This window comes from Alexandromys fortis, unplaced genomic scaffold (genome assembly GCF_014885135.2).
Source record: "Alexandromys fortis isolate MF-2015 unplaced genomic scaffold, M_Fortis_MF-2015_v1.1 scaffold_0, whole genome shotgun sequence".
Classification (NCBI taxonomy): domain Eukaryota; kingdom Metazoa; phylum Chordata; class Mammalia; order Rodentia; family Cricetidae; genus Alexandromys; species Alexandromys fortis.
Genome location: NW_026067949.1, coordinates 22607459 through 22624338, shown reverse-complemented (window position 1 = coordinate 22624338; position 16880 = coordinate 22607459). Strand labels below are relative to the sequence as shown.

At 36.8% G+C, this 16880-nt stretch overlaps 2 protein-coding genes across 4 annotated transcripts in view; one reads left to right on the top strand and one right to left on the bottom strand.

The window, feature by feature from the left end:
• The window catches only part of N4bp2 (NEDD4 binding protein 2), a 330918-nt gene that overhangs the window by 190312 nt on the left and 123726 nt on the right, over positions 1–16880 (bottom strand). The window lies entirely within an intron of this gene.
• Pds5a (PDS5 cohesin associated factor A) overlaps positions 1–16880 on the top strand; it is a 99240-nt gene that overhangs the window by 64546 nt on the left and 17814 nt on the right. For all 3 annotated transcript variants that reach the window (XM_050149866.1, XM_050149865.1, XM_050149867.1), the window contains 5 exons: positions 5328–5433; positions 7870–8030; positions 11159–11282; positions 12528–12686; positions 15313–15381. In XM_050149866.1, coding sequence (XP_050005823.1) covers positions 5328–5433; positions 7870–8030; positions 11159–11282; positions 12528–12686; positions 15313–15381 — 619 coding nt within the window. The remainder of the gene's footprint in view (positions 1–5327; positions 5434–7869; positions 8031–11158; positions 11283–12527; positions 12687–15312; positions 15382–16880) is intronic.

The window sequence follows — 16880 nt, the reverse complement described above, 5'->3', positions numbered from 1 at the left end:
GGTTTTCAAGGGTTACCTTAACAAACTACCATTGGCTAACAAGATACCTCAGAATGTGACAGGTGTACAGTAGAACATTTATTTTCTTCATAAGTCCTTTTCCTTCTTTTCGAGATAGCCACCGACTTCTCATTGTGTTTTCAAATGGTCTTTTCCTGTGTATCCAAAATAAATCAGTGTCCTACTCTCCTTATTTTTTAAAAATAGCGGTCATCATAGGTTAACCTCATCCATATAATTTCTTTATATAATTATTCATTAATGCTATATCTCTAGTATAGTCACATTGTGAGATACTGGTCACTAAAATCTGTGAGTTAGAGAGGAACAATTCAGCCCAGAACATCATTTTTTCTATGATTAAATTAAGACTTCCTGATTGACTTTCCTCTTTGCAATAAAGAAAACAAAGGAACAAAAGTTTGGATAATAAACCTTTTGTCCATAGTTTACAAAACGTAGATATATTATTTCTTGTCAGTGAGTATCCTTTGATCTGTACCATTTACTTCTCACCTACCCTACCCTTGTGCAGCTTGCTGTGTCTGTGGTGGAGTGGGGTACAAACTCAGGAGTACATACATGTGTGCTGGGGAATGAATTCAGGATCTTTATAGTACTGAGTACACATCAGTATTTATCAAGTCGCCCTGGCACTGTAGCATCACGTATCAGATTAAGATACAATGTAGTAGGAATAGGAACTCCTGACTGTGCATATTAACTTTGATAGGGATATACAGTGGCATCAGGGGATTTCACAGGCATCCTTTATGTCGGTAGGTTACTGTTGTTTGAGTCCCAGTGTTAACAAGTCTTCTGAAAACTCAGAAATTTTCTTGCCATCAGGAGGTGTTTGATTCAGAGAAGAACATCTTGGTTAAGATTTCTAACAGTAATTTTGTAACAATTCCAGTGATCGCCTTTAATCTGAGCATTTAAAAAGCAGAGGAAATGGATCTCTCTTAGTTTGTGGCTAACCAGATTGACATAGTTAGATCTGGACTAACCAGGGATGACCCTATATCCAAAAATAAAGGGACATCTTCCTTATATTTAGCCAAATCTTCAGAATAGTAGATTACAAATAAAAAAAACCCTTATTGTTAGGTTTTACGTTAGCTTTTGTAGGTTAGCTTTAAAAATAATAAAAAGCTATGTGTAAAGTACATTGTGTATCCAGTGAAGAATAAGTTACATAACCCAAACTCTGTGAGTGGGTGTGTTATTATAGAAGGTTCCAAGAATAAGCTTTACATCTGATGAGTGGTAAAAGGAAGTATAAATTATAGAGATTAACCAAGTAAGGACTTCTGAGGATATAATCCAGGTCACGGATCTTGAGTTTGTGGGTTACTTAGGTATTCTGAGCTTCAGTTTCCAAATCTATAAAAATTACAGCAATGATAATTACTACTTGTTTAAATCATGGAGAGGTTTATATGTATATAAATATCATTCATATTAAATAATACTTAAAACATAATTTGCCACACTTGTCTTTTTTATTACATGCTGGCTAATATTGGTAGTTTTTTTTTTTTTTAGGGAAAAATAGCAGACAGAAAAAAGGGGAAAGCAGTCAAATATTTAGATAGGTTAGTGCTATAACTGAGTAGGAGTGCGTGCGTGCGTGCGTGCCAGAGAGAGAGAGAGAGAGAGAGAGAGAGAGAGAGAGAGAGAGAGAGAGAGAGAGAAGCTAGCTGTTGTTTTGGAACTCACAATGCCTCCTGAGTGCTGGGATTGTAGGCATATGACACCACTATTTAGGTCTCTTGAGGCTGGATCTCACTATATGTCTAAGACTGGCCTAGAATGTGGAACTTGCTATATAGACCAGTCTGGTCTTGAACTTGTTAGCCTCCTGCATGTTATGATCAGGCCACCCGCCGCGAATAACTTACAGCGTAGAATTGTAAAACGTATAGTTTTACACTCCTTTAATCCCATCACTAGGGAAGCAGAGGCAGGTAGATCTCTGTGATTTGGTCTATATAATGAGTTCCAGGCTGACCAGGGTTACATAAACCTTGTTTGAGAATACAACCAAAAAGAGAGGAGGAAAAAAAAATTGAGAGAGGCAGAAATTTATCTATCCCAAAATTAATTAAAAATGTTAAAACTACAATAGTCATTGTAATAGTGGTTGAAACCTAGGAATGAAAGTAAAATTAAAGTGGGAAGAGGTGAAGAGAAAGAACTGAATCATGAGGAAATAATGATGTCATCAAATATGAAAACTTTTGTAGGAGGAATGACTAGAACATAGGTTAATATTGGCTGAGCATGTAAAGATGCTTGCTAACAACTAAATGTTGGAATTTGATCTCCAGAATCCTCATGGAAGAGAACTGACTCTTCCACACATGTGCCATGGCGTTTGTGTGCACACACACAGACACATGATAAATAAATGTATGTAAAATGCGAGGGTACGGTTAAGAACATACACTGTTCTTTTTTTTCCTTCTCTTTTTGAGACAAGGTCTCTCTCCAGGACACTGTCTGGCCTTGAACTCACTATGTACACACCAGGCTTTTCTCAGACTTCACCTGCACCTGCCTCCTGGGTGTTCAGAATTAAAGATAACAATACTACTCAGTATATGCTGTTCCTGCAGGGAACCTTGTCAGGGACCAGGACAAAAATACCACTTGCCAGGGTAGGGACGTGGGGATTAGAAATATAAAGAGCACAAAGATGTGAAAATAATAAAACAGAAAACATGAAAAGTACAGGAAGGGAGTTCCAGTGAATACTGAAATCGCCTGCGTTTAATATCCAATTGCTTAAAATACCCCGACCACAAGAGGTAGAAGTAAGATTAAAAACAACAACAACAAAAAACCCAACTACATTAACTTGATGTGAAGAAATGAACAGACCAGTTGACAGTCTTGGGCTACATCCAGTTAAACATTCTGTTGCTAGAACAAAACAAGTCACGCTCACACACTACACCAAAAAATTCTGTAGGCAAACCAACCACTCCCTTGATGGAATCCAATATTATCTCTTTGAGGCAACTGGAATCTTAGTTGGACCCTTGGACTTTTGTTTGAGCTAGAAACATGCCTACTTTTCTATTCCTGAAATACAAGGTCTGGCTATTAGCTACACCTGTTGACCATAACCTTGAGAGAGTAGAACTGTCTGAACTAAATCTAGATGGGACCTTTGAGGTAGAATCAATAATCTTGGTAAGTTCCAACTCTTTGACCTTTAGTCCAGGTGGAATTAGGCTCCATAGAACCCGTGTTCGGTTCCTACTTGTAGGACATCCAGTGCCACTTTCTGACAGATAGATGTGCCATACAGAGAGAGCTGGGATAGAGAGTTTATTTAGTGGTTTGTGGGTGAGGAGGGAAAAGGAAAAGGGCAGGAAAGGGAGAAAGGGGTAGAAGAGAGAGGCAGAAGCTATAGTTACCTCTTCTGAAGAGGGATTGAAAGAAAGCAGGCTGGAGATGGGGGGTGGGGTTGGGAGTGGGCGGGGTTGTATCTTAAAGAGACAGGGTACCCAGGTCACAGACCAGGCCAGCTGATTACAGCACAGGCACCTTCAAATAAAGAGGAAGTGAATTTGTGGCAAGTAAGTATATTTGGAGAAGAAACTTTGGATTCTTTTAATAGTTGACTTTTGGATATTTAAAGATTTTATTTTAATTTTATTTGTGTATCTGTGTTGGGTTTGTGCAGGTGAGTGGTACCCTTTGGGACACCATGAAAAGGGTGTCAGTCCCTTGAGCTAAAGTTAGTTATAGGTGGCCTGTAAGCTCACTCACTGAGACATCTCTCCACATCTCATGATTTTACTTTTTCTGTAGTCGTGCTGGCTCTCTGTGCTTGCATTTTCTTCTCAGGTGGTGATATTGCAGTTGTGTACCACACACTTCAGGTTCATACTTTGTATTTAAACAAATAAATTCTTTACTACTAGAACTAGTAATGGTAACATATGCCTGTAATTCCAGCTCTTACCATGTAGAGAAGAGACTACCCTCTGCTACACATTGAATTTAAGGCCACCCTGGGCTATGCGAGACCCTGTCTCAGCAAGAGCAAACATTGTTTGATTTCCACGAGTGGTGTGCATTAGTCCCCGGCTACTCTGAGATGGGCGGATCACTAAGACTGAGTTAAAGGCAAGTCTGAGCAATATGCAAAGACACTATCTGATAAAACAAATCATAATAATTTGATTGAAACAGTTATTGCATCAAAGGAAAAGAATTTCTCACTCCATTCCTCACCCCCATCCCTAACTGTTTCTTGAGAGAGCATCTTGCTGTGTAACCTTAGCTGACTTGGTGTTCACTGTGTAGCCCATGCTGGCCTTGAACTCATGGCAGGACTCCCACATTAGGTTCCCTTACAAAGCTGGAATTACAGGCAAGCACCAGAACACTCGATTTTGTGTGGCATAGAGGATCAAACCCAGAGCTTGACAAGTTTGGCAGTCTATATAAAAACTACATTCCTGAATTCATATTTTTTTTTTATTTTAAATAGTATTAGTTTACTTAGAGAAAGTAACTAGACACCTATAATCTTACCACTTAGGAGACTTGAGTCAGGAAGGACTAAGAGAAGTCAGCCTGGGATACATGTGAGATCTTGTCTCAAACAAATAGATCTATTCTGTTAGATACTGTGATTCTATAGATCAGGTATTATTCTATTTTGTGGTGGGAAATATATGGAAAAGATAACTCGTTTACAGTTTCATGTTATCTACTTGCATGTTTATGAATACAGCATGTTTCTGATTAGTTACCTTTTGGTTATAATTTCTTAGAATGGAATTACTGATGCTAGTGGAATTAACACTATTTTCCCTGTATTTGTTCACTGCTGGATCTTTAAATTACTTTTATTTATTGTGTGTGTTAATGTGCACATGTAGCACAGATTTGGAGGTCAGTGAACAACTTTCAATAATCCTTGGCATCTCTAATGTGGGTCATGGATCAAACTCGGCATCAAGCTTGCTAGCAAGCACCTTTACCCAATGAACCATCTTCCTGCCCTAGTGTCTGAATTTTGTTTGGAGTGGCCATTTGCCAGTTACTAACTCTCTTTATATGTAGAAATGAATATTGAAATAGCTAATATTAATAGCTTATTTTTTAGTCATTGTTGTTACTATTATATATACATTACATTTTGGGGAGGTTCACCTAAAAGTAAGCTTACCCATCAAGTGGTCATGCTACAGAAACTTCTTTGACCATTGTCTTTTTAGATTCTCTATGCTTATCATATTTCAGTTGGGATCCAGTTACTAATTCAAGCAGACTTACTAACTTACATTTCCTTCTTTTAATAGTGCACTAGTAAAATTGATGAATAAATCAATAGAAGGGACAGCAGATGATGAAGAGGAGGGTGTAAGTCCAGATTCAGCCATTCGCTCAGGACTTGAACTTCTTAAGGTATTTTTTTTAAAACAGTTTTATCTCTTTTTATTTCCAAAGATTCATAATGGCATTCCCTTCAGGATATGCAACAGCAGGCTTACTATACTTTAGATTATGAAAAAAAAATGAAAAATTTCTGGCAGAAATTATGTTCTTTTAATGTTAAAAAAATAAGCCAAAACAAAATAAAACAGACTCATTCTTTAGCCCAAACTGTCATGGAACTCTCATTTATCCTTCTACCTCTCAGACTGCCAGGTACTATGATTTCAGCTATTTATCTAGAAATTAGATCTTATAAAAATATTTTTGCATCTTTAAAATAGTTTTTAATAATTTGCAAAATCATTTTACATAATACTGTAGCATCTTTTTTAAAAGATCTGTATATGGGGGCTGAAGGATGACTCAGCAGTTACGATGGCTTAGCAGTTGGCCGTTCTTCAAAGGACCCAGTTCAATTCCCAGCACCTGCTTGGCAGTTCACAACTGTCTATAATTACATTTCCGAAGGACCTGGCAGCCTTACGCACAGACATACATGCAGGCAGAACCCCAATGTACATAATAAATATTTTTAAATGAAATATTATTTCTGATTACTTTTTGCTTTCCTGCTCTACTTATGACCATGTATGCCAAATAATCCTGAGTTATCTTTCAGAGAAATTGTATCTGAGGTCGTTGGCTAACTACTGGAGTTTTTGACATCATCTGTATGATTGAGACATTTTAAAGCTATTCATGATCTCTTTTTTGGGGGGGTAGGGGGATTTGTTCCAGATAGGGTTTTCCTGTGTAGTCCTGACTGTTGCTCTGTAGATCAGGCTGGCCTCGAATTAAAGTCATGCACCACCACCACTGCCCAGCATGCTATTGATGATCTTAATAAATGCAAAATAATTCAGTTACCTATAAAACAGAGCCAGGTATGGCTCAAGAATTTTTACTGTGACTGCAAATAAGAATTGTTTTCAGGACTAGTGAAAGGATTGGTTCCACGTTACAGAATGACATGGGAGCAAGACAGTGTTGTCACGGGCTTCAAGTGTGTCTTTGTCTAACCACAACACTGGATGGAGCTCTCATTGAATCGAGTACAGAGGGTGAGGCAAAAATACATTGAAATTACAACAAGACAAAATAAAGAAAAGACAGACTTGTGCTGAAGAGAACAGTGGAGGTGCCAGGGATCAAACCCAGTGCCCTGCTCGTATGTGTCTAGCACAGAGGCACAGAGTTTAATCTACTGCTTTTTGTCCAGTTTTAAAATGGATTTCTCTAGTTTTTCTGCAAGTAAAAAACCTCACTGAGCCCATTTCTGTACTTTTATGATGTATTTAATGTTTACTTTTTAAGAACATGAAGATGGACTGTCGATTTTCTGCTTCTTTCTTTAGCTCTTGTATCCGATAGGAGCTAGCCTCATTCCCACACTATGAAGATAATGTAGCCATTTCTCAACTTAGCTGGTCTAAGTTCCTTAATGGTAGAAACTGGCTAGGGCTCGTGTCCAATACATGTTTGTAATTAAAAGTGCATAGTTGTCTTTATTGTTGACAATTATGATATGAACTTTCTATGAGGATTTCACTTGACATTTCTATATAGATCATCATTTTGACAGCCAAAAGCTGTGTTTTTTGTTAAAAATCAAAAAACTTGGTGCTTTTATTTCAAATAAAAATTTTCTTACTTAAATATATTTATCACTCTCCATGAGAAAAATGAGCCTTTGAGCAGGAGAGATGGCTCAGCATTTAACATGTTTTTAGAGGACCGAGATTCAATTCCCAGCACCCACATGGCAGATCACAACTGTCTGACAGACACACATTCAGGCAAAACACTAGTGCACATAAAACAAAATTTTCCATTTTGTCAGAACTTCCTTTGCAAACATGAGCACCTAAGTTTGATCCCTACTACCCAAATAAAAATGCCTAGCTTTGTAGCATGCTTGTAATCCCAGCACTGGGGAACGAGAAACAGGAGGATCCCAGAGTCTCACTGGCAAGCCATTCTAGGCTAGTGAGCTCCAGGGCAATAAGAAGCCCTGTCTCGAGCAGAACTGTGTTTCTGAATGTGATGCCCAAAGATTTGCATGAGCCTGGACATGTGTACACACACACACACACACGAGCATGCACAGACATGATTTTTCTTTTTAAAAGAAGATACTCTTTGTTCTATGTGGCAGAAATAATCAAGAGATTAAGTGATTACATCGAAGGTGGCATATTAGCTATCTTGGGGAAATGACTTTAAGCCACCATGCATTGTTTCATTAATGCCTCATGAGTAGAAGTAACTGTATTGGTAGCTAAAATATGTAATATGTATTCTATGTGGTGTAGCTAACATATATATACCAGAACATTTATTGGTTGAAAGAAATCTCCTTTTTAATAGATTAGAGCTGCACTCTTAAAGGTGTATCTATTCCTCCAGGTTCTGTCTTTCACACATCCTACCTCGTTCCACTCTGCAGAAACATATGAGTCCTTGTTACAGTGCCTAAGAATGGAAGATGACAAGGTAGCAGAAGCTGCAATACAAATATTTAGGAACACAGGCCACAAAATAGAAACAGACCTTCCCCAGATACGATCGTGAGTATATTTTCTTTTAACCTGGTTAACACAAAAGTTTATGTTTGTGGGCAATTGAATCTTGATTTCTCTTTTATGGAGGAAGATGGGGACAGTAAAAAAACTTCCACTTTTGTGCTGATTTTCTGTCTCCTTTAGTCTCTCTGTCCCCTCCCTGCCTCATTGTATCTATCACATTTAGGATAAAGGTAGAACAAACTACAACTGTTTGTTTAGAAGGAAATGAATTAAATATTTTATTACATTTATGATTAATTTAATTTTTTAATCTATATTATTTTCTTTCAAATTGACTATAAGCTCAGAGCTGTAACCTTTCTGTCCCAAAACAAAAAAATAGAAATAATTAAATAGTGTTCATCGTAAGGGATATTAAATAGTGTTCATCATAAAATATTTATTAGTTGCTTGGTAATTGATAATGGTGACAAGACTATGGGAATAAAGTACATTTATATATTTTAATTTGGCATTTTAGGATTATACTTTAAAGGAGGGAGACATAGAAGAACATGTTGATATTATCCATCAGATGTTCATTGTATGTTAAAATCATGATAAATACGAGTAAGGTTTGTCTCATAACGTAATTAAAGAACATAACTCCTAAGGTTTTATTAAATTTAATTCATGTAATACAAATCTACACTGTCAGTCCTTGTCTTCAAAGAGCTTGTGGTCTAAAAATGATCTTGTTTATATAGCTGTACATATAATGAAAGGATCATTATGGTTAGGCTTGTCACAGATCTGCAATCCCAGGCAAGAAGACTTTTAGCGCTGGAAAGATGACTCACAGGTTCAGAGCACTGACTATTCTTCCAGAGGTCCTGAGTTCAATTCCCAGCTTTCATATGGTGGCTCAATCTCTAATGAGATCTGGTGGTCTCTTCTGCTGTGCAGGCATACATGCCGGCAGAACATAAATATTTTCAGTAATTTTTTTAAGGGAATTTGGGAGTTAAGGACATAGCTCAATGGGAGAATACATATTTGACATACATGAGTCCCTCCCTGGTTCAAACCCCTGTGTACAGAAAAGGAAAAAAGTTTACACAGTAGGATGTGGTTTATGACATTTTCTTCCAGACTTAGAATAGTTCTACATTTTAAGGCAAGACCTTTTTTAAAAGACTGCTGTTTCAAAAGAAGCACTGGAAAAATAGATACAGGTGGAATAGTTAACGTTAGGATCAAAGAAGGAAACCTTTTGTTCTTAAGAGGATAAAAGGGATAGACACAAAAAAGCAAAAACAGTCTGAAGATGTCAGTAACCACCTGGTAGCGCCTTTGGGTACTAGGTACTCTAGAAACAAAACAAAGGTGTGGGGAAAGAAAGAAAGATTAGTTTATTTTTATATCACTTCAGGCTTGCTTTTATAAAAATAATTTTATATACCTGTACTTAATCAAAACTGTATCTTCTGGGACTGGAAACGTGGCTCAGCAGCTAAGAGCACACACTGCTCTGCTCTTACAGAAAATACTACCTTTCTTCCTAGCACTTGTAATGCTTGTAATTCCAGCTCCAGCAGATCTGACTCCTGACGTTCACTGGCACCTGCACTCAAGTGTACATGCCCACACACCGGCACATAAACATAATTACATATTTTAATGTATTTATGATGGATGCATCCTTTAATCTGCACATTTTTTTCAAGTTGGGTATAAATTTAGTAGCTACCACCTTCCTGTCCCAACAAAGAAAAATAGGACAATTAAATAGTGTTCATCATAAAAATATTTATTAGGTCCTTGGTAATTGATAATGGAGAAAATGATCGTGAGAATAAAGTACATTTAAGTGTATTTTCTTTAGTTGTTCACCAGTTTTAATAGTAGTGAGCTTATAGATGTGAAATTATGAACAAAAAACCAAATGGTGCTCAGGCTAGCAAGGCTATTTAGACATGGAAATCCCTAGTTTGACTATCCATGGAGATAGGCTTGAGATGTTCATAAACATGTCAGATTTATACTGACTATCATGTTTCAGACTTTTTTTGTTTTTCAGTTGATGTGTATGACTTGTGCTCTTGAATATTGCTGTTAAAGTTAAATATTGTTAAAAGTAGGCCTTTGTATTTGATGGCATCAAGTTTTTGGTATATAAAATGATACCTTTTAAAAATTGTATTGAAGTTATAACAAATATTTGCTGTAGAGTTCTGTTGCTGTACAGATTTCATCTGATTATAAAAGTATTTATGTTTATCATGAAAGCTGGCTGGGTGTATGCATAAAGCTGTGAGGTGTCCCCAGCATTTGGTGGTGAGGTCTGTTCATGAGGCTAGGAAAATAAAAGGAAGAAACTATTTCATGTACAACCTCTTTTGTAGGTTCTTGTGAGAATATTTCCTTCCTCCACATGTTTTGCCATATAGCCAGCATTTGTTTTTGTTTTTTATTATATTTGTTCCCATATTGTCCTGTGGAAAGAATTTTAGTTTTATCTTTTATGTTAGTGTAGTGATTAAGTAAATTGGTTTTTTTTTTCTTTTTAATGGATCTTTACCTTCAAAATCCAGTTTCATCTTTGAATGTAGTCTCACCTTTTCCCATCTGTGTTACTTTTGGCATTTTCCATATCTTTATGTTTTAGTTTTCTCATCCTTGCTATGGCTATAATAATAGCCATAATAATAGTTCTTTTCAGGTATTAATAGTCGTTAGTTGAATTAATACGTGTTCACAATACCTCAAATGGTAGCTACACGTACACGTACTAGATGATTATTAGAAATGCTTAATTTTATTTTACCAAACTGAATGTAACTGTGTGTACTTACGCTCACTGATATCATTTCAGCTGTTTAATAAAACTTGGCCTTTTACTACTGATTTTCCATGGCTTCTTTGAAAAAACTGAAGGGAATTATAAAAGGGTACTGAAAAATTAGGAATATCTTCTTAGAAGGTAAATGTGAATATGCCCTGGTTCAAGTAGAATACTAATTAAAGGTAGCTTGTTATTTTCCTATATTCATGAGTTAGCTTTAAAATGAAAATTATTTACTTAAAATAGCCTTTGAACAGATCTGATTAAGTAGGGGAAATGATGAATGAAAAGAAACCTAGGATTTATATGCTCCCCAAAATGACAACTGTATTATTATTTCTTGCAGAACATTAATTCCCATTTTACATCAGAAGGCAAATAGGGGTACTCCACACCAAGCTAAACAGGCTGTGCATTGTATCCATGCCATCTTCTCAAATAAGGAAGTCCAGCTTGCACAGATATTTGAGGTATACCTACTACATAGAATGTGTTCCCATTGGTTTGTCTCAGTCTCTGTCATTTGGTAAGGCTGGAGCCTAGGTCTATCAACCTGTTTGCATGTGTTCTTACATTACAGTGCAAGCACCTCAGAGCACTTGTCTACTCGGCACTCTATTCCAGCTGTCAGTCTAGGCTCACATATTTCATATGGGAGGATATTCTCCTTACCTTTAGTCATTTCCACTCTGGCTTATACACACGGACTGTTGACAGCCTTGCTTAAGTATCTACAACCATACCTGACGGCTAATCCCTTGTTGGTCTATGTAGATGATCCTTGGGCAGACAGACTCTGCTTTAGGAAAGGCATCCCTATTATTATGGATTGGAGAGGATATGACTTCATGAACCTTTACTTTTTTATTATTCAGTGTTATTTAAAATACTTTCTCAACATAAAAATCCACCAGCAGCCGGGCGGTGGTGGCGCACGCCTTTAATCCCAGCACTTGGGAGGCAGAGGCAGGCGGATCTCTGTGAGTTCGAGACCAGGCTGGTCTACAAGAGCTAGTGCCAGGACAGGCTCCAAAACCACAGAGAAACCCTGTCTCGGGGGGAAAAAAAAAAACCGCCAGCATAGCAAATTAGACACAAGAATTGGAAAATAATGCAGATTTGGTAAAAGACTGATGTCATAATTCTTACTTCTTTTATTTGGACTTTATTTTTGCCCTTTATCTTTGTTTCGTATTTTTTTTTCAATTTTATTATTGTCTTAATTACTCTTATATTTTACAGTGTTGAGACACCATGACCAAAGCAACTTGCAAAAGAAATAATTTAATTTGGGAATTTGTTTGCAGTTTCAGAGGGTTAGTCCATCACCATCATGGTGGGGAACATGGCAGCTTTCAGACAAACATAGGCTTAGAGAAGTAGCTATATACATCTTATTTGTAAGTTTCAGGCAGAGAAATGGAGATACAGGCTTTTGAAATGTCAAAGCCCATCAACAAGGCCACATCCCTAATCTTTCCCAAAATATTTCAGTAACTGGGGACCAAACATTCAAACATATGAGCCTGTGGAGGCCATTCTCTTGAACTGCAATTAATAAACTGGTAAAATAACCAAATACCTAGAATTTTTAAAATTAATTATGATCATATCACTTAAATCAGGAAAACAGATTGACTTGTACATGGTAAAACAACTGTAGAACATCTAAATGCTTAAAACCAGTTGGTGACTTCTCTCTCTTACTTTCAAAGCCACTCAGCAGGAGTCTGAATGCTGATGTACCAGAACAACTTATCACTCCATTGGTTTCACTTGGCCACATTTCCATGTTAGCACCAGATCAGTTTGCTTCCCCAATGAAATCTGTTGTGGCAAACTTCATTGTTAAAGATCTTCTAATGAATGACAGGGTAAGTTTCTAACTTATTTATTCAGTTTAGAGTCACGAGTTTAAGGCTGTCTGTATATCACAGAAACATTTACTTTTGAATATTTGTGGTGTGAGTGTGTGCATTAAGCCTAGGTTCATGTTTTACATGTTAAATTTGAGGTGACTGATGTGCCTTCTAGGATCTAACCCTTATTGTGTACTAGTTTTAAAATTACCTATTAATATAACCTTACCCTACTAATATAACTGTTTGTCACTTTAAAATTACAGTTTTTTTTTAAAGTTTCTTTCTTTCTTTTTTTTTTTTTTTTTTTTCCATTTTGTTTTTCAAGAGAGCGTTTCTCTTTATAGCTCTGGCTGTTCTGGAACTCCCTCTACAGACCAGTTTGGCCCAGAAATCTTGCCTGCTTCTACCTCCTGAATGCTGGGGTGAAAGGCGTTGTGCCATGACCCCTGCCATTCATTTTTATTTTATGTGTTGAGTGTTTTGCCTGCATGTATGTCTCTGCACCATATGCAATGCTCCGCTTTTCTTGGCCAGGAAAAGTCAAGGGATTCTTTAGAACTAGAGATAGAGATATCATGTGTAAATAGCATGTATCTGGAAACAGCATCTTGGTTGTCTGCAAGAACAGCAATTGTTCTTAATCACCGACCATCTCTCCAGCCCCCATAATGTTTTTTTAAAGGAATCTAACAGCACAGAATTAGGGAAGGTTCAAGTACAAGTCACATTTAGGCATGTCATTCTTTTTAGTGTAACATTAAGCACTCTAAACTACTTTTTATTAACATAATTCATATTTCCACCTTCGATGTTGTTTAGTTTCTTTCTCTCTTCATCCATCTCCTGCGCTAGTTTTCTATTTTGCTTTTCAAGATGTGGTCTCACTGTGTAGCCCTCGCTGGCCTGAAATTGTGTATGGAGGTCAGGCTGGCCTTAACTCATAGAGATGATCCACCTGCTTCTGACTCCCAAGTGCAGGAATTAAATCTCATATTCAGCCTTATTGTTTGTTTATCTTTTTAAAAAGAGGAGTGGCTCTACTTGGCTGGTCTCGAATTCACCCTGTAAATCAATCTGGCCTCAAGCTGACAGAAATCTGCCTTACTTTTCCTCCTGAGTGCTAATTTAATGGCATGTACCACCACCCACAAACTTTTTTAAAAAGTTTTTATTACATGTTTTTAATTAGGTGAGGGTTGTACCACAGTGCATATGTGAGCTTGTGAAGGTCAGATGGCATGTGATGGAAGTCAGCTCTCGCCTTTCATCATTTGGGTCCTGGAGGTTGAGTTCAAGTTGTCAGGCTTAGCAGCGTCCTGAGCCTTTTCTCCCTGAGCTGTTGCGCTGGCAATCATCATAGGTTTATTATTTATCCTCCCAAATAGAAACACCCTTATGCTTATTGAGCACGGTACTCAAATTCCCCTGCATTGCTCTTCAGAACCTCTACATGCTAACTATGAATTTAGTCTAGCTATCTTAATCTCTATACTTGTCCTTTTATAACCTAGATTGTTTTACTTGGCATGTTTTCTAGATTCATTTTGTTATGGTATTGATCACAATTTCATGTATTTTTTGTCCTGCTGAAAATACTCCTTTGTGTTGTCTGCATTTTGTTTATTAATTAACAATTTGGAATTGTTTTTCACCTTTTGACATTGTAATTAATGCTAATATGTACAATCAGAATATTTTCTGATCTTTTGGATAAGTAACTAAAAGTAAAATTTCTGAGTCGTGATTATTTGCTATTGGACATTTTTAGATATCACCAGGCTGGTTACCATAGTGTCTGTTCATTTTTAATATTTTCACCAACCTATTCTGAAGGTTCCAGTTTCTTTACCTCCTTTTTGAATGGCTGTTTTGATTTTTGAAAGAATAAATATTAAATAATTTTTTATTAAGGGTGTGTTTATTTTATAGTATTTAGAATGGTTTCTGCGTGTTTACTTAGCATCTGTGTGTTTTTTTGGAGAGCTGTCTACTCAGGTTCTTTAGTACTTTCAGTTGTTTTGTGAAGGGGCTAAATTGGTATTTTGAAGATAGGGGCTCATGTAGCCCGGTTTGAGCCCAAACTCTCTGTGTAACAAAGGCTGAGCTCTAGCTTTGCCTCTCTCCCAAGTTCTGGGATTACTGGCATTCACTGCACCAGCAAGGTTTATTTATAATTCCCCTTCTTTTGATAAGTGCAGGGTAACAAAGATTTCTTCCTGTGTTGTGTACTGAGTTTATAGTTTTAGCCTAGTATGCTTTCCTTTTAGGTGGTGTTTGTAGTTGGTAGGACAGTTTAGCTTCAGGCTTCATTTGTCGGTACCCAAGTTTCTTAGCACCATTTCTTTAAAAAATTGTTCTTTTCTCACAACTTTGTATGTGTGCCTTTGTTAAGAATGAATTGATCCTTATAATAAAAGTGTTTTTAATAAAAAAGGGTTTTTTTCTCATTATTCCATTGCTTTGTATCTGTATTCTTACACCACGATCCTGATTATCATAGGTTTATAGTATGTTTGAAATTGAAAAGTATGACTCTGCTAATTTTGTTCTCCATTTCTAAGTTCTTTTATCTATATATTTTCACGTGTATATTACTCCACATGAAAAAAAAAAAAACAATTTCTTCAATTGTCTATAGTCAACAGGTGAGAAGAATGGAAAATTGTGGTCTCCAGATGAGGAAGTTTCTCCTGAAGTACTAGCAAAGGTAAATTTGGATAGGTCTTAATGATCTTTATGTTGAATAAAGGAATGCTTGTGGGTATCCTGGGCTTACTGTAGTGAGCTGCTTTATTTTACTTAGTAACTGTGGTATGGGGCAGCGTGTGTGCATGTTCACATGAGTGCAGGTCTCCTGAAGCTAGAGTGACCAGTGCTTGTAAGTCACCCTATGTGTTCTATTTGTAAATTCATTGTAAATTAATACTTCTCTAAAGAATTGTAGTTGCCATTGATTTTTTTTTTTTAAAGGGTTTCAGTTGGTACTGGGTCAGTGTTCTAACACTGAGTACAGCCCTATACTTTTCATTATGTGTGAGCCTATATTGGTTTTTTTGTTTGTTTTTTATTTATTTTTTTATTATTTTGTAATTGTGTATTTTGGTCAGATGGCCAGTAAAGTATACAAAATAATATTTACTTCTTTATATGGGAGAAATAGTCTTTTAGTAAATAAGACTACAAATAATTATGTAAACACCTTTTTAGTCAAGATGTTTAAGATGAACCAAACCTGATTTAGTCAACGGTTTTTGATACTACATTGATACAAAAGCCTCTAAATAATTATTTTTAATCAACATAGGTTTAGTGACTATTTTTAAGTTTTTAAAGATTTTTAGTTGATAACTGTACTTTTTTTTTTTATTATGTATACAACATTCTGCCTTGATGTATGCCCACACGCCAGAGGAGGGCGCCAGATCTCAGTACAGATGGTTGTGAGCCACCATGTGGTTGCTGGGAATTGAACTTATGACCTCTGGAAGAGCAGCCAGTGCTCTTAACCTCTGAGCCATCTCTCCAGCCCCCCGATACTGTACTTTATACGGAGATTCTTAGCATATGTCATTTCTTTGTATTGGGAATGTTCACAGTCCTCTCTACTAGCTACCTTTGAAATGTCCAGTTAATCATTGTTAGCCCTAATTATCCACTTATTGTTATATTTGAAGTTACTTGGTGCACATGCTTTTAATCCCAGACCTCAGGAGGCAGAAACAGACGGAGCTCTTTGAGTTCTAGGATAGCCTGGTCTGTATAGTTCCAGGGCAGCCAGGGGTTTGTAGAGAGATGCTCAAATAAACAAATAAAAATTTATTTTGGTTTTTTGAGATAGGGTTTCTCTGTATAGCCTTGACTTTCCTGGGACTTGTTCTGTAGACTAGGCTGGTCTTTGACTCCTGGCTGTTGGGATTAAAGGTGTGCCATAAAAATTACTAATTTTTTCCAAGTACATTGCTGTACCAGTTAGCACCCATTCCTCCCTCCTCACACTGGCCTGGTCTCTAGTAACCACTGTAGTAGTGTGAACCATTTGTCTCCTCTGTTGGAGATGCAGCATGTACAGCTCTGGGAGAAGTGCATCTTCAGATTGAACAGAGTGATGTTCTTTCTCAGTGTCTGCTGATCAGGATAAGTAGTGTCATTAATCAAATTTGTTGAAAATAATCTTCTCCTAATTGGAATTTTAAGTTGCTTTCTTTT